The sequence below is a fragment of the Apteryx mantelli genome, chromosome 7 (assembly GCF_036417845.1).
Source record: "Apteryx mantelli isolate bAptMan1 chromosome 7, bAptMan1.hap1, whole genome shotgun sequence".
Lineage (NCBI taxonomy): Eukaryota > Metazoa > Chordata > Aves > Apterygiformes > Apterygidae > Apteryx > Apteryx mantelli.
Window position 1 is genome coordinate 28777452 of NC_089984.1, and position 17108 is coordinate 28794559.

Sequence of the window (17108 nt, forward strand, 5' to 3'; positions counted from 1 at the left end):
TGCGCGCGGCGGGGTGCGCCGGCGGCTCGCTGCCCTCGGCGCGGGGTGTCATGGCGGCGGCCGGGGCCGGGGTCGGGGCCGGGGCCGGGGCGCTCGCCTCCTTCGTCCAGGACTTCGTGGCCGGGCAGCAGGACGCGCGCGCCGCTGAGGTGGCGGCAGGTACCGGGCGGCGGGGCGGGGCCGAGCGTGGGGTGTGGGGCGGGGGTGTGGTGGGGCCAGGCACGGCCGTGGGGCCGGGCATGGCCGTGGTACTGTGGGGCGGGGCAGGGGCATGGCCGTGGGGCTGTGGGGCGGGCTGTGGGGCAGGGCAGGGGCGTGGTTGTGTCTATGGGGCTGTGGGGCGGGCTGTGGCGCAGGGCATGGCCAGGAAGCTGTGGGTGGGCTGTGGCACAGAGCAGGGGCAGAGCCATGGGGCTGTGGGGCAGCACATGGGGCAGAGTTTGAAAATATGGTGCAGCACATGGGGCAGAGCATGATTATGGCTATAGGGCAGGGCATGGCCTATGGGGCAGAGCATGGAAGTGTGGGGTGGGACAGGGAAGGTCACGGCTATGGAGCTGTGGGGCAAAGCATGGGACTGCGGGCAAGGTATGGGGGTGTAGGTATGGGACTGTGGGGTGGGGCGGGGCAAGGCTGTGGGGCTGGGCTGGGGCAGGGCAGATAGTGGGGCATACCCATGGAGCTGTGGGACAGGGAGTGGATGTGTGGGCATGGCCAGGTGAACCTGGGGCTGTAGGGGAGATGGGGCAGGGCATGGGCTGTAGCCATGGGGCAAGGTATAGGAGTTTGGGGCCAGGCACTGGGTATTGGACATGGCCATGGGGCAGGGTGGGATTGTGGGGGGAAGTCTGGCATTGGGATGGTCATGGGGTAGAGCAGGGCATGGGGGATAGGATGCTGCTGTGGGGAATGGAACACAGGGATCCGTGGGGTGGTGCTGGGCAGAGAAAGTGCCATGGGACGTGGCAGTGGGAACAGGGGGGCTGTGGGGTATGGGACAGTGCTGCAGGGTGGAAACTAGTCAAAAAATGGGGTGGGGGCCTGAATTTGGGGGTGAGGAACAGCTGTGAGATGGGTGTTGATGGGGGCCCAAGGGATTAGGGACCGTGGGGTAGATGTGAGGCAGCAGTGAGAACAGGGGGCTCTAGGGGTGAGGTAGACACAGATGCTGGGCAGATGCAGGGCTGTTCGGAGCTGGGGTGAATGCAGAGTTACATGGTCTGTGAGGTGGATCAGGATTTTGGAGGACTGGCCTACAACATGGGCTGGGATTGAAGATGTTGGCTACCGGTGGTGCCGGGGGGCTGGCCGGGAGCGGTGAGTGGGACTTTGGGGCAGGGGGATGCAGTGTGGGGATGTGTGAGGCTGTAAGCTGTGGCACCGGAGGAGTGGGGAGCTGCAGGAGGGTCCTGGGTACGGCTGGCCAGGAGGTGGAGGTTGACTGCCTGCAGGAAGGAAGCCCCTGGCCTTGCCTTTGGGAGAAAGCTGCTGTGCTGCCTTCCCCTGTCCCTGGTTCTGGGGCTCTGGCTCTGGCTGCCCTTTCTGTGGTTTCTCCTTCTTCCTGACAGGGTTTGAGGCGTTTGGTTTCCTTGGATAATTGGTCTTTCCTCTTGGAGCAGCAATTTGGTGACTTCGTTACATTAGGGAATTTGCAGCTTCAGGAATGTGGCTTTTTAAGGATAAGGCAGAGCATTCGTGTTTCTAGGCAGTGGCTTCTGCATGTTTGGAAAGGATTTGAGAGAGCAGAGAAGGACTACATGGGCTATGTTATACAGCGGGGTAGCTTACAGAGCCTTCCCAAGACTGAGGGATTGTAAACTGTTCAGTGGGATCTTGGTGATGAGATGAGCTGGCAAAACTGGCAGATAACCTAGTGGTCCATGTAATGCACAGTGAAGAAGACGCCAAGGAAATTTGGAGGAATTCACTAAACTATGTGACATTCAAGACGTTGTGAAAGAGTTGCACCAAGCCTCCAACATGTTTGCGGTAGACGGCGGGGGGAAAAGATATCCTTACAATTGCTCTTGTCATCTGTGGTTGTGTTACAGAAGTGCCACAAGAAGGCTTTGTCTCTTCAAAGACATACAAAGCGATGAGCTGCTCCCCACCAGCTCTCATCAGCCGTACGGCACTTGTGACAAACCTGCCTTGACAAGCGAGCGAGCCAGCGAGTGTCCTTTGGCCCCTCTGACCTTTCATAGAATCATACATCAGAAAATATTAAATTGCATCACATCTCCTTGAGCAGAAGGGGAGGTTTTTCTAACCTTGTGGCCTTTGTGCGATTGTTGGAAGAAACATGTTGAGCTTCTCGCATGTGTTGCTGAGTACTAAATTAACTGTAACTCGGCAAGTGGAAGACTTCAGTGCTGGTACAGGCAGCTCGGACTGCACAGGTCAGTGGGTGTCAGAAGAAGGCTGAACTCGTTTTTATTAAAAAATGAGGAGAGAGGGATGCTGCTGTTACAGAAATCCATCACAAGCTCGCCATGAATACTGTGTTCGCGTTTTAAGGGAGTGGGGGAGATGGGCTAAAATGGAAAGTGTGCAGAAATGATTAATGTCTGGAAAGATACCATGCGAAAGCAGGGAGGAGGTGTCAGAAAAGGGAGCAGATGGATTCCGAGTAATGATACAGCAAAGGTAAAGCACTTGCTTCAGTTTAGCCTCTCAAACTGCAGGAACACCAGAGTGGAAAGGCAGCTCCTCCTGATGAAGGGAATACTGGCATTCAGGAAGCATAATTAACCTTGGGAACTTGCTGCTGCCGGATGCGGAGGCAGAAGTTTCACAGGCTGACTACTGTGCTTGCAGCGCTGCTGAGGCAGGTCCAATTATAGCTGTGCTTGCATTTAAGCCACGGTCTCCACACAAGGCAGCGCTTGCAGGTAATGCTGCCGGAGCTCGTGGGGCTGCTTCATGCAAGGCGAAGCCAGTCAAACCTCCACGTCTCTGAGAGGAGAGCGCGTTCTCAGGGGTAGGCTGGAGCAGAGCAAAGGGGTTCCTAACCGCAGGGAGCATCAGTAGTTGATTGTGGTTAGATCACTACACTTCAGCCCTTTCCTGTTGATCAGGAAACCAGCCGTTCTGGGTAGATGTTGCTTTCAGTCTTTGAAAACGCAGAGAGGCCAGGTGGGTGGGTGCGGAGAAGTTATTTGTCTCAGACCTTCTGCACAGTGGTTCAGGAAGGAGGCACGAAGGCTTTTTGTAAGCTCGCCGAAGCCGTACTCTGGGAGCAAGGTGTTAGTATCCTAGAAGCGAAGGAGGCTGAAGGAGCTGTCTCGGCAGTCTGCTGTGCATCGTGCCAGTGCACAACACCCGCTTGCCATTGCACTTCTGTTTTCCTGCAAGAAACTTCATCAGCACCTTACAGCTGTCGCCTGTGGCACCCCCTCTTTGGCCTGGGCCTGTCGATTCTGTGGCCTGCCAGCTTCCTCTTTTTCCTCGTGGCTCACCTCGCTTGTCAGGCACCAGTTCTGTCCCTCGGTCCAGGCTCCCTCTCTCTGTTATGCCAAGTGGGACTGAAGCCCTGTCTCTGGAGCCGGGGCTGCCTGCTGTCAGAAAACATTGCCATAATTTCTTCCACCCCCAGAGACCTCTCTCTAATGAACTGCATGACTTAATATTGAAATTAACTGCTTTAGAAGGCTCCAATAAATGTTTGCAACAGCAGGAGACACTAGCTGAGACAAGGCCTGGGAAAGCCCCAAACTGAAACCTTTAGGCTTCTCAGTGTGGGGGTCTGCCAGTCATGTAGGCTAGACTTCAGCAGGACACGGGAACAAATAGGGCCCTCCAGAGTGCCCAGAAATGCTCCTGGGCAAAGACAGTGGATCTCAGTGCTTTTTTGTGGAGAAAAGCTGTTTTACCCAGGTCGGGGGCAGGGGGTGTTGCTTGTTTCCCAGCAATGTCCCTTGTCATCTGTGATTCAGAGGTTAGCAGGCCCAGGGTAACGCAGTCCCTTGCCTCCCACCCCACATCTGCCCACAGGGCACCTGCAGAGCTTTCATACTGAGCGGGTGTCACGTCAGCTGTGGGCGGCAGGAGTGGAGAACCTGCCTTCCTGCCAAAGCTCCTGTAGGATGCAGCAGGTCCTTGCCAAAGCCTCTTGAGGAGTGACTCTTTCCCCAATTCGGTTACAGGAAAATTGAGGCATTAGGTGAGTGAAGCAACCTGGTTGGGGTGTCTGAATCAGAGCTCGCAATAACCTGCCACTGCTGTGTCTTACTCTGACCACAAAACCATATTTCTTCCTTCTCTCCATCTTGCAGCGAGTTTCTGCAGGTGTCACTTAGTGCAGCATGGAGATGGAGGAGCCAAGAGGGAAAGTTGGGTGTTTGTTAGTGTCTGGGCTGTTTGGCCAGGCCACTACCTGTTAAGACTGGATTTCTGTTCTCCCTTGGGGAGCACCTGGGAGGTTGCCCTCGGCCTCCTCCTGGTTTGCCCACATTAGAGAAGTGCTTTCTGGTGCCTTGGCAAAGCAGAGCGCAGTGAAGCTGCTTCTCTCGGGAGCAGCACGTCAGTGACAGATGCAACCAGGCCGCCGCAGTGGCCACAGGGGGAAGGCACAGGCAAAGCACAGGAAAATTCACCCCTCAGCTCTGATCCAGAAGAGTCTCAATCCCAGAGGTGTTCACAGGAAGGGCTGGAGGTAGCTCCATCCCTGAGTGCACATAGCTCTGACTGCGCTGAAGGAGGTGCTGGCCACCAGACCAGCCTTTCCTACAGTGGCTCTGGGGCACTTCCCGTGTCTCCAGCACTCTGCCTAAGCACCGGTCTGGGAGTCTTTGGTTCATTCTCTTAATCATTCTCTTTCTCCAGGGGTTAAAGATGGAAGCTGGACTGTACTGCAGCTTGTGGAAGCTCTGGGGTAAGAAAAGCTTTGCACATGTTTTGCATCACGTAAGGGTATTGCAGGGGAGAGTCCCACAAGGCGGGTTTGTGAGAAGGAAACGTGCATGGTAACAACTCATCCAGGATGAGCTAAAGCTAACTCCAGCGTTTGGGCAGACGTGCTGCAGCACACAGGCCTGCAAAGGTGTTGTCCACTCACAGCACTGGGGCTGAGCTGTGCTTTGTCCTCTCAGAATTCAAGAACCATTTGGAAAGGGCAGGGCCAGACCAGGCCTTGAGGCTCCCCCAGGACTGAGGAGAGGTGTCGTGGCAGGCAGTGAGCCGCAGGGCACATCTCAGTTGGGGCTGTCCCTAGCAGGAGCTGCCTGAGTACACAGCTGCGCACCTCCATGTCGTGTTATTGGCTTTTGTCTGTGAGCTCTTGTGGCCTGGGACTTGGGGCGGCTCGTTTCTCCCAAGCTGGGGGCTGGGGCTGGCTCTTTGTATGGTGCTGTTGTCTAAGGCTTTGCCCTTTTTCAGACTTTTTGATCTTGGGAGCCTGAGTTTGGGGTGTAGAGCGTGGTGCGAGAGCTTTTTCTTTGGTCTGACTTGAGAAGAGGCTTATTTCCTCTGGATTTATGGTTTCATGGCTCTGGGGCCAGACACATGCTTGCAGCAAAGTCAGGATAGGAGGAATCTGCTCCCGTCCTGCAGTCAGGAGGGATAATGCCAGCAGGGGACCGAAGTCGGGCAGGACTATGCCACCGGCCCCCTTCATTTTGGGTTTGCTCGGGGTGCATTTCCTGCTCAAGTGTCCCTGCTCACAAGAGGCCTTTTGGGTTTCCATCATGGTTGGCTAGGTCTTGTCTGGAGAACACAGATCCTCGGACGCGAGGGCGAGGCATCCAGCTGCTGTCGCAAGTCCTGCTCCAGTGTTACTCCCTGCTCCAGGAGAAGGAAGGTAAGGGCTGCACTGGGCCCTTGGGTCGGTGAAAAGTCTGTGCCCTGAGAGGGTCCATCTTCCACTTGACAAAGTGATTGATTTAGTACCGTGACCGTCTCAAGGGTCAAAGTTCAAAGAGGATGTGGTGACTCACACCGCAGCCTTTTTGCTACCCTCACAACATAATTTGGGTCACTATGTGAATGAGCCAGAGCCCTGGAGTGGCAGCTGGTGCCCCCAGCAGTGTGTGGGTGTTGTGTGCCCAGGCGTGCTCAGTGGCACGTGGAAGGCTGGGGGACATATCTGCATGTCAAAATTCTTGGGTGGTGATTCACTGCAGGAAAGCCATCGTTCGCAAAGCAAGTCACACCGCAGTCCTGGTGCCTGCCCACATTTACTCTGGGAGGGTCCCTGTGGCCTGGAGAGGTCAGAGATAAGTGTAAGGATGATGGTGGAGTGGAGGACCTGGGGGAAAGGAGGAAGATGCTCCATTCAGGGAGGCGAGGAGAAGGTTTGGCTGTGTTAAATGCTGCATAGTTGCTGGCTGGCAGCGGGGGAAGCCAGTAAGTGCCATCAAACTTTGACCTGGAGCAGGGGGCCTTGCTGTTGGGTAGCTGAACCTGTGCCAGCAGGGCAGGGGGGACACAGCAAGTAGGTGAGGTGGAAGAAGGGAAGGGCAGAGGTGAAAGGCTCTCAGGCCTTGGCCTTTGGCTCCGTATGAGGCTCAGGCTGGTGTCAGGCAGGGCTGAGAGCAGCTGTGCAAAGAGAGATGCACACAGAGCTACTGGTGTAACTGGAGTCAGTTGTAATGACAGTGACGGGGACTGGGGTGCTCTGTCGGGATGGACAGAGGTGGTAAGGCTCGGTGGGGAGGCCTGGCCAAGTCACCAGGAGCTCTGGAGGAGGGTGGGCAGAGCCAGCCCTCTGGGAGGGCACGGGCAGCTGCTGTGACACCCCCCCGCTGGCCCGTCTCCCTTCATGGCCCTCCTCACACAGTTTATTTCGCAAGCACCGCTGCGTCAGGCTGCCTCCTGGGGGGGTGATTTCGGCAGCAGCTGTGGGCACAGGATGCCGCCAGCCGGCTCTTCCAGTCTGCTTCCTGCTGCCGCTCCCCAGGCCCCCGGTGTGCAGGCGCCCATGGTTGTGACTCAGGGCCCAGGAACGTGTTGTGGAGCCAAACGCGAGGAACCCAGGGCTCCTGTTCCGGCCCTGCGCCCCACCCCACAACCTCCTCCAGTCCCTCTGCTGAGCAGGCCTCTGCCGGTTCCCTGCCAATGTCTGCACCCACATGTCCAGGCAGGCCAGGGCAGACACCTCCCTGCTAGCTCCAGCGTCTCTGCAGTGGCCAGAGGTGGGTGCTGCCCCGCTGTGGTCAGATATGGGTCATTCACAGGGGAAGGGAGAAGGCGTCAGAGCCAGGTGGGTGCACCAAACAGTGGCAGAAGCTTGGTCACGTTCATCCCTGCGAGGTTTGCTTGCTGTTCAACCTGCAGCTGCTTTTGGCAGAGCTGGGGCTGGTGCTGAGTTTTCGGGGCCTAACACACTTCGGTGTCTGTTTCTGGCAGTGCTGCATCTGGTCCTGTTCTATGAGAACCGGCTGCAAGACCATCACCTCGTGATCCCCTCGGTGCTCCAGGGACTCAGAGCGCTGGTGAGCTCGCGTCCTCCAAGCCCGCAGCTGCAAGGACGTGCTCCAGAGTGGGGCTGGGGAGGTGCAACACCTGCGTGCAGGCTGGAGCAGTGTGTCAAGCAGAGCCCAGCTGGGCTGTCAGCTCCTGCCCAGTTAAATTGCCCTGTCTCCTCTGCTCCTGCTGTGTCCCTTGCAACGGGGCAGGGGAGTTGACACTGCCTTGATTTTCTGTCCCATGCTGGTATTGGGGCAAGAACTCACTGAGCACCATGGGGAGCAGACTAGATCCTCCCCACTACATGCAGGGGCTGGCCTTTCCCAGCAGGAGATGGAGGTCTCATCTTGTCCTGTTAGTGAGGGTGACAAGCTCTTCCCGGGGTCTTGGGAGGATCCGGCAGTGCTAGAGGTGGCTGCTGTACAGAGGGCAGGAGCTCTGGGCTGTTGTCCTGGTTTCTATTCTTACTTTGCTTTACCTGCCCACAGAGCATGTGTGAGGTGCTGGCCCCGGGGCTAGCGGTGTCTGTGCTCAAAGCCATCTTCCAGGAGGTACATGTGCAGGTGAGCAATGTGATTTCCCCCTGCTCCTGTCCCTGTTCTCTGCGTGTCTGGGGATGGCCTGCCTGCCCTGAGGACTGAGCTCTTGTCAATCAGTACCAGTGCAGCGCCCCCAGGGACGCTTGGAGACAGCGTGGCTCACTGCAAAGGCAAAAGGCACCTGATCATATTTGGCCCTTGCCCTCTCTTCTCTCACCCCTGGGGGAATTAACTTTCTTCAGGCCCTTTCTTTCAGGCAACATGTGTGGCCCTGGCATGATTTGGATTGTGTATACATGCGGTTGTGTTCAGGTGCAATCGCACAAGCCTGTGCACGCTTTGCACATGGTAAATGGGATCTGTGTGGCAGGAAGCAGCAGCTGAGCTGCTGGCAGTCCTGCCTGCTGCTCAAGGGCATGTGTGTGCCCTTGGGTGATGTGTAGCAATGCTGCAATGTGTGGAGGTTTGTTCTAATTGTTTTGCTTCTCCCTGCAGTCCCTGCTGCAGCTGGACCGTCACACAGTCTACAGCATCATCACCAACTTCATGGGCACCAGGGAGGAAGGTGAGGGGGCTGAGGCCAGAACCATCTGGAGCTGGTCAGGCTGGGAAAATGGCTCACTTTTTCCTGCTCGGGGCAGGGGGTTGTGTGGCACTGCTCGGGAAGAGCTGGAAGGGCTCTTGAGCTGGGGAAGCAGGGCTGATTTCGCTGTCATGTTGGTGAGGTCTGGAGTTCTGCAGCCCTTCCTGCTCACACTCCTTCCTTCTGCAGAGCTGAAGAGCCTGGGCGCTGACTTCACCTTCGGCTTCATCCAGGTGATGGACGGGGAGAAGGATCCCCGCAACCTGCTGGTGGCCTTCCAGATCGTGCGTGATCTCATTGTCAAGAACTACGCCCTGGGTGAGCCTGCACCTGCCATGTGGAGCTGATGAAGGGACATGTCACTTTTCTTCCTGCTGTCAGAGGGGTGGCCCTTGGGCCCAAGCAGGGCTGGGGTTGTCCCTGACATGATTTGGGAGCTGCAGAGCCAGCCTGTGGCTGGTGCTGAGCACAGATGCTGTGCCCCTCTTCCCCAACATGTCTGCTCACATGCTTTGTCCTCTCCCTGCAGGTCCCTTTGTGGAGGAGCTGTTTGAAGTGACGTCCTGCTACTTCCCCATTGACTTTACTCCAGTGAGTGAGTCTGCCCCTCCCATAGACTATTCCTTTTCCTAGTGTTTTTTCATGGTGTTGTGTCCCCTCCACGGAATGGGAGGAGAGGGTGGGCAAGAGGCTTGGCTGGGCAGTGCCGTGCTGCAAGCCGTGGTATCCAGGCCGGCAGGCCCATGCCAGGCTATCTCTGGTGACCAGCATTGCTGCTGCCCTGCTGGAGATGAGGTGGTGCAGCCTCAGCCGATGGCTGTGTTAGGAGGTTTCCTAACAGGTTGCCTGCTCTCTGTGCTCCCCTTCCAGCCCCCCAACGACCCTCATGGCATCCAGAGAGAAGACCTGATCCTGAGCCTCCGGGCCGTACTGGCCTCCACACCCCAGTTTGCTGAGGTAGGTGGCTTCTTGGTGACTCTCGGGCACCCGGCTGTTTCTCGAGCACAGGCTGCATTTCATAGTGCTGCAGCTCCCTGTGTGACTCCATGGGAAGGGAACTGCTGGGACAAGGGACAGGGAATCTGCGCAAGGGCAGCCCTGTCTCCTGCTGGCAGTCCCCGGGTCCCGCCTGTCCCTGGGGCTGGGCATAGGGAGGGTGCTGGTATTGGCACCCTGGGAAGAGGCTGCCTGTTGCAGGTATCCCCCCTCTTCAGATCTCCTGGAAGAGGCTGAGCGTGCAGCTCCCATGGGTCCACAGATGTGTGTGTTAAGGTGGTGCAATGGGTAGGATGAGTCTAACTGCCTCTCTCTGCAGTTCCTGCTCCCTCTGCTCATCGAGAAGATGGACTCAGACCTGCAAAGTGCCAAGCTCGACTCCCTGCAGACCCTGGTAAGGAAGAATCCCCTTCTCCCTTCAGTCCATAGCTGGCCTGGCCTGCCAGGAGGGAGCAGCATCCAGCCACCTCCAAGTCCCTCTCCAGTCTCTGCAAGTCAATAACTCTCCCTTACAGAACCTGGTCCATAGTTTTCAGAATCCTTCTTTGGCCTGTATCAGTCCTTCCTCTTCCTCTCTCCCTTGTGTGGTTCATGCAGCCCTGTGTGGGCCTGCTGGGGTGGGCAGTGTCCTTGCTCTGTGTCCTCCCTGTAGTAGCTTCCCTCTGATGCTTGCTCCTGGCTCCCTCCTGCAGGCAGCCTGCTGTGCCATCTACGGGCAGAAGGAGCTGCAGGAATTCCTCCCCAGCCTCTGGTCGTCCCTGCGCAGGGAGGTGAGCACTGCGGGGCCCCCAGCAAATCCTGCAGCACCGTCAGGCTCCTGCTGGGCAGGAGTTTGCAGCCAGACCAGGAAGGCCCCGTATCTCCCAGCAGCCCTCACCCGCGGCCTTGGACAGCCCCGGCTGAAATGTGGGGACAGGCCACCCCTACCGGAGCGTCCCTGGGGCTCGCTGGGTGTGCCATACTGCATGGTCAAAGCATGCTGGAAGTGAGGCTGGAGCCCGAGCCCTTCAGCCCACACTTGCAGTGTGAAGCTTGCAGTTGGGGTCCGCACCGAGCTCAGCTCGTCCTACGACCTCTCCTGCAGGTGTTCCAGACGGCGAGCGAGAAGGTCGAGGCAGAGTGCCTGGCCGCGCTGCACGCTCTCTCTGCCTGCCTCTCCCGCTCCGTGCTCAGCTCCGACACCGAGGACCTCCTTGACTCCTTCCTCAGCAGTGTCCTGCAAGGTAGCCAGCAGAGATACCTACCCTGCCCTGAGCAGCTGGGCTTGCTGGACAGGGCCTGGCATTGCCAGGCCTGCAGGCATCCTCCTAGCCAGAGGGGATCTGCCCTCCTGTTCTCTTCAAAACTTTTTCTTTTCTAGCTCTTGCAGCTAGTGTTGGCTTCCCCGAGGGAATTAGCTGCCGGAGGGAGGAGAGGGGGGCACAGTAGGAAATACCTATTGGATTGAGTTGCTTCCCTCTCTGCTGGGATTGGGGTGTCCAAGGCTGCACCGTGGCCCTTGGAGCTGAGGGAGGCAGCTCCGTTAAGGAGGCTGGGCTGCAGCTTAGAGCCGTGGTACCCCAGGGCTCTGCAGCACGTCCCAGCCCAGATATCTGCTGTGTCCCTGCACTCAAGGCAGAGGCAGCTCTGCGGGTGTGGCTGACACCCAGCGTATCTCAGATTGCAGGCACCATCTGTGCGAGCCCGACATGAAGCTGGTGTGGCCGAGTGCCAAGCTCCTGCAGGCAGCAGCGGGTGCCTCCCTCCGCACCTGCCACCGCATCACCCGCAGCGTCGTGCCCCTGCTGCTGGAGCAGTACACCAAGCACCCGCAGGTGAGGGGCACCCTGGGGTCTGCCATCACACGCAGCAAGGCTGAGTGTGGCTGGTGGTTCTGCGTGGTGTGGTGGGAGTAGGCACTGGTGGAGTGGGTCACTGGTCAGAGTGGGTGTCCTTCCCTGTTTGTGGGTGGGGACCCCCTGGGAACCCTCTGACCTCGCAGCACTGGACTGAGACATAGCAGTGTCCAGCAGTGATAGTGATCTGGGTTACACTTTTGTGCCCCTGCAGAGCAGCCAGAGGAGGACAATCCTGGAAATGCTGCTCGGCTTCCTGGAGTTGCAGCAGAAGTGGGGACATGTGGAAGAAGGTGAGGTTTGCTGGTCCCTCTGGAGCCATCCATGTCTCAGGGGTTCTGGCACTGCCCTCACCTTCTCCTATGCTGGCAGAGAAGGAAAGCTCCCTGACTTGTACAGCTGCCTGTACAAACCGCCAGCCGTCTCCCAGGGATCTTGCATGCTTGGGTGTGGACCAGCAGGGCCCCAGAAAGGGCCTGTGAGGTGCTGTGGTAGTGGCTGTGCTGTGACAGCCCAGCGCAGGCAGTGACTCGGTGCCTCTGTCTCCAGATGAGAGTGCTCTGCTGTCGCTCCGAGCCCCAGTCTGCTCTGTGGTGTTCTCGGCGATGACGGACCCCAGCGTGCAGCTGCAGTTGGTGGGGATCAGGGTGCTGACTGTCCTGGGCTCACTGCAAGGTTGGTGTCTTGCTTCTCCTGGGGGTCAAAGGGAGGTGTCACCCCATTCTGGGAGACGTGGTAGCACGTGGCTGATGGGTGACACCTGGCCTGCTGCGCTGGGGGGTGGTCAGATCCAGTGCCATGTGTGGCTGTGCAGGAGAAGTGGTGGCACTTCCTAGCTAGGCCACGAGTTCCAGGGACACTTGGTCTCTCTCTTGCCTGTTCACACTGGGCAGCCTGTATCTCTGGAGTTTGGCATCCTTCTGCATTGCTAATAACCTCGATACGAGGGAAGGATGCTGGCCAGGACACCAGCATCTTTGCCTTTGGCCAAGGGTGGGTTTCCTCTCTATGGCTGTTGTTCCAGGCTTCCTGTCTCCTCCTGACCTGGAGCTGGTTGTGGATCACCTCCTACGGCTCATTCTGCACGAGGAGGATTCCCAGAGCAGGTGAGGGGCTGGCTGGAGCCATTCCAGTCACCTGTGCTATGGGAAGAGGAAAAAAACCTGGCTTTGCTGCAGAGAGGGGCTGTAATCTGGGTGAAGGCACAGGAGCTGTCTGAGCTAAAAGACCACCTGGGTATAAGAGCCATGGGATAAACTGGGCAATTTCTGGGCTGGAAATTGGAAAGCCTGGGCCTGTCAAAGCAGGGGCTCTGCTTCACCTCCCAGCAGGGTGAACAGGGCAGATTGCTGAGAAATGGGTTTTTGGAGACACCTTCTAGCCCAGGTCTCTGCAGCCTGTGTACAAGGAGCCCAGGGTTTGAAGCATTTACCTCCCCTCTCCCGTTCTCTTCCCACCTTGCAGTGAGGCAGCAATGGAGGCGGCCGGATCCCTGGCCCCCATCTATCCACAGATTTTCTCTGGGCGCATGGTACCAAGGCTTGGAGAGGAGCTGCAGTCAGGTAGGGGCTGGTGGCCGTAGGGAAGAGAATGACTGCTGGTATTGGGGTGAAGCCCTGTCCCATCCCTGGTCGGCTCCTACCAAGCAGTGAGGCTGTGCCACACCGGGTGGGTCCATGGCTCCTTTCACTGGGGGATTCAGCACAGGCCCCGTGGTGCTGGCACAGGGAAGGCTGTGCTGGGGGCTGGCAACCAGCCTGCACCGCTGGGATCACCCGTGCGGGGAGGAGCTGCCGAGCCACACACCAGGCAGGGTCCCTTTGGCTTGGAATGGGCTGGTTCTGCTGGGCTGCTTCACCCCATCCAACCTGACGTGGTCTGGGCCCTGACTGCCCTTGGGCTGGAGGGCCCGGGACTCCCCGCAACACCCCTCTGAGGTGTGTGTCCTGTCCAGAGCGGGAGGAGGAGGGCTCCCGTGCCCCGCGCTCCCTGCAGCAGCGCTGCCTGCAGGCCCTGGCAGCTGTGTCCACGCGCACCAGCATCGTGAGGGAGACCATCCCCGTTCTGCTGCAGCATCTTCGGCGGGTGCAGAAAGGTAACGCAGCCCATGGTGGGCAGCTGCACGCAGCACTTCTGGGCAGGAGCTGCCTCTCTCGCAGGGGATGGGCTGAAAGGGGGGCTGGGAAAGCAAGGAGATGGGGTTGACACTGGCAGCCCAGGGCTGGGCTGTGAATCCCACTGGTGGAGGGTGAGGAGGGCGGGCTGCATCGCCCTGGGCTCAGACATGGCCTGTAAATGGCAGCATGAACTTGGGTGCTGCTGGTGTGCTGCCCCTGGGATGGGGTGGGGTGCAGTGGCTAATGTGACGGTGACTGTGCCCTGCAGGGAGCGAGGCCGGGAATGCCCAGGACGTGGTCTCTGTGTGCCAGAGCCTCCACCGTGTGGCCCTGCAGTGCCAGCAGGATGCGGAGAGTTGCTGGTACTACCACCAAACAGTGGTGCCCTGCCTGCTGGCCATGGCTGTGCAGGCTGCCATGCAAGGTAGGTGTAGGGCTGGAGCAAGAGAGGGGTCAAGGGGCAGCTCCCCAGGCTCTGTGGGGTCCTGGGAGCCCCTTTGGGGTCCCAGACCCTGCAGCTAGCACTGCTGCTGCTGCTGTCACCCTCTGGCAAACGCAGGCACTGTGGGGCCCCAGCGCCCTACTGGCAGGGCCAGAGCTGCGGCACCCCATGGCCAGCGTGGGTCACTGGCCTATGCTGCCTGGTCGCGCTGGATGGCTGTGGCAGGCTCCAACATGTCCCTTTTCATCCCGCTGTCTGCAGAGAGCACCCACCCGCTGCAGGGCAAGGCGTTGCTAGAGGAGGAGGCCCTGGCTGCCATGGTCCCCGTCATCAGCGCCGCCAGCACTCATCTGAGCCCTGAGTGAGTGATGCTGGTGCGGGCCACTGGGATGCTGGGCCCAGCATCCCCTTATGGGGAGGGGCACGCTGCATCCCCCTCCACTGCTGTTTGTTCAGGGAGATCCCGTGCCACCGGGGAGGTACCCAAGAGCTCTCTGGTGACGCTCCCAGAGCAGCACATTGCGATGTCTCCTTTCTCCTAGACTGGCTGCCCAGAGTGTGTCCCATGTGGTGCCTCTCTTCCTGGATGGAGAGGTCTCCTTCCTGCCCCAGAACAGTTTTCCTTGCTCCTTCCAGCCCTTTGAGGTGCGTGGGGTGCTTGAGGATGAGGTGCCTGAGCAGAGGCAGGGGATGAGACTGTGGGTGCAGGGGGAAGCAACTGCCAGCAAGGACTATGATGATGTGGATGCTGTTCTTCTCCCACAGGGTGGGGAGCGCTTGGAAGCACAGAGACGCCTTGTTGCTCTCCTCATGGCCTTTGTCTGCTCCTTGCCCCGCAATGTAAGTTGGGGGAAACAGGGTGGAGGGGCTGTGGCCAAGGGTGCTGCCCAGGACGGTGGATTAAACAAGCTCTACGGGGAGAGGAAGGGAGCAGTCGTGGCCCCCAGGCTGTAACAGGCTGTGGATCTCTTTCAGGTGGTGATCCCTCAGCAGGAAAGGCTGCTCCGGGAGCTGCTAGCACTGAGCTGCTCCTGCAACTGCCCCTTCACGGCCACCACAGCAGCCAAGTGCTTTGCAGGGCTGGTGAACAAGCACCCGGCGGGTAAGAGAACTGGCCAGGCTGCTGTGGGTCCCTGCGCAGTGCTGCTGGGGGGGTGATCAGCCGGTCTCCTCTGTGTCCCCAGGGCAGCAGCTGGATGAGATCCTGCAGCTGGCAGTGAACAGGATGGAGCCCGGTCTTGCAGAGGGGCCCCACCGAACACAGGCGCTCACCCTGCTGCTCTGGGTAAAGCCTGCCCCGGGTGCTGGAGGAGGGGGGAGCCGGGGGGCAGCCCCATGTTGACTCTGCTCTGCTTGCACAGGTGACCAAAGCCCTAGTGCTGCGCTACCACCCCCTGAGCTCCCGCCTGACAGACAAGGTAAGCTGTATGTGGGGCTGGGTGCTCTCGGAGGAGCCTACGCTCTTCCCCCACAGCCGGGTGGGAACCCCTGGCACCACAACGCATCATCTCAGGCCTCTCTCCCTCACAGCTGCTGGGCCTGCTGGGTGACGCGGAGCTGGGCCCTGTCGCAGCCGATGGCTTCTCCCTGCTCATGGCCGACTCCCCGGACGTGCTGCACAAGGGCTGCCACGCCGACGTGCGCATCATGTTCCGCCAGCGCTTCTTCACCGACAACGTGCCCAAGCTGGTGCAGGGCTTCCACGGGGCTGGCCCCGGTGAGCGGCTGCCCCTCGGCCCCAGCCTGGCCTGCGGGGCTGGGCTCGCCACCCGGTGCCCCCCTTATCTAGGGGGTCTGTGCTGGGATCCCCTTCTTCCCTTGCTGCCTGTAACCACCTCTGCTCTCCACAGACGTGAAGGCCAACTACCTGAAGGGCCTGTCCCATGTGCTCAACCATCTCCCCAAACCTGTGCTGGTGACAGAGCTGCCCACGGTGAGTGCTGGCCTGGCTGGGGGGGCGGTGACAGTGGAGAGCACACGGCTGGAGGACTTGTATCTCCTGTGTCCTCCCCAGCTCCTCTCCCTGCTGCTCGAGGCCTTGTCCTGCTCAGACCGCGTGGTGCAGCTCTCCACACTGAGCTGCCTCCAGCCGCTGCTGCTTGAAGCCCCCCAGATCATGAGCCTGCACGTCGACACACTGGTCACCAAGTTCCTCAGCCTTGCCTCCAGCCCCACAATGGTGCGTGCGCCCCGTCTCCTCTGCCCCATGCACCCCACTCCTCTGCCTCGCACCCCTCCGCTGCCGCTCACTCCTGTCTGTTCCAGGCTGTCCGCATCGCTGCCCTGCGCTGTGCCCACGCACTCACCAGCCTGCCCACCACCGTGGTAAGTTCTTCACCACAGCTTGCTGCTTGCCCCTGGGCGGAGGGTCCCGAAGGGTCCCAGCCCTCCTCCTGGGGGGCAGGCAGCACCCCAGCTTTCTCAGTAACAGCGGTCTCTGTCCCACAGCTGCTCCCGTACAAGGCGCGGGTCATCCGGGCGCTGGCCAAGCCCTTGGATGACAAGAAGAGGCTGGTGCGGAAGGAGGCGGTGGCAGCACGGGGGGAGTGGTGAGCGTGTGTTGTTGTAGCCATAGGGGAGCCAGAGGGTTGGGGACGTGGCTGATGGCACCATCTCTGTCCCCACAGGTTCCTGCTGGGGAGCCCGGGCAGGTGAGCACCCTGCACCCCCTCCCCGTGCTGACCGACAATCTAACCAGGACCCCGCTGACCTGCCAAGCCCTTTGACTGCTGCCGCAGCCAGACCCAGCCTCCGTCGGAGCCCAGTACTGCCGGGGCTGGAGCGTGGGGCCAGCGGGCAGCACCCCTCACTGCGGCACCGTCCCGGCACCCCCCGCTCTTCCCTGCGCTGCAGGGGGGAAGAAGCTGCGCTGCTTGCGGCCTGCCCAGCCCCTGCTGCAGCCAGGGACAGTGATGGACAGACTCGCCACATGTGTGTGGAGAGGGCAGGCCTGTGCCCACCTGTACAGTGTGGCAACTCGCGTGCGAGAAGAATAAACACACCCGTTTTGGTAATGCTGTGGGACTCTCACTGCAGTCCAGGCTGCTCTTGCATCTGTGACATAGCCCTGCCCTGCTGGGCCTTGCTTTTCCATTGCCCCTACTACCAGGGCGGTAGCAGGCCCTCAGCTGGTGAAGGGCTTTGCTCCCCCTTGTGCTAATCCAAGCGGAAGACAGGATCGCCTGGGGCAGG

The 17108-nt window shown here is 59.5% G+C and overlaps 1 protein-coding gene across 2 annotated transcripts; it reads left to right on the plus strand.

The window, feature by feature from the left end:
* Nucleotides 1–32: 32 nt before the first annotated feature.
* Nucleotides 33–16930, plus strand: MMS19 (MMS19 homolog, cytosolic iron-sulfur assembly component). Of its 2 annotated transcripts, none has more exons than XM_067300117.1 (31): nt 33–159; nt 4825–4873; nt 5697–5797; nt 7345–7430; nt 7893–7967; nt 8439–8508; nt 8716–8844; nt 9056–9117; nt 9397–9483; nt 9842–9916; nt 10215–10292; nt 10607–10745; nt 11182–11336; nt 11572–11650; nt 11907–12032; nt 12382–12463; nt 12822–12919; nt 13312–13452; nt 13743–13898; nt 14178–14277; nt 14459–14561; nt 14682–14756; nt 14892–15018; nt 15101–15201; nt 15278–15334; nt 15447–15633; nt 15767–15849; nt 15931–16095; nt 16182–16241; nt 16365–16465; nt 16544–16930. In XM_067300117.1, exons 1-31 carry the CDS (start codon nt 51–53, stop codon nt 16569–16571), a joined length of 3084 nt encoding a protein of 1027 aa, XP_067156218.1. In that variant the 5' UTR covers nt 33–50; the 3' UTR covers nt 16572–16930. The 2 variants fall into 2 exon arrangements, with proteins under 2 accessions (XP_067156218.1, XP_067156217.1); XM_067300116.1 differs by lacking the exon at nt 33–159 and adding an exon at nt 2288–2399.
* Nucleotides 16931–17108: the final 178 nt, after the last annotated feature.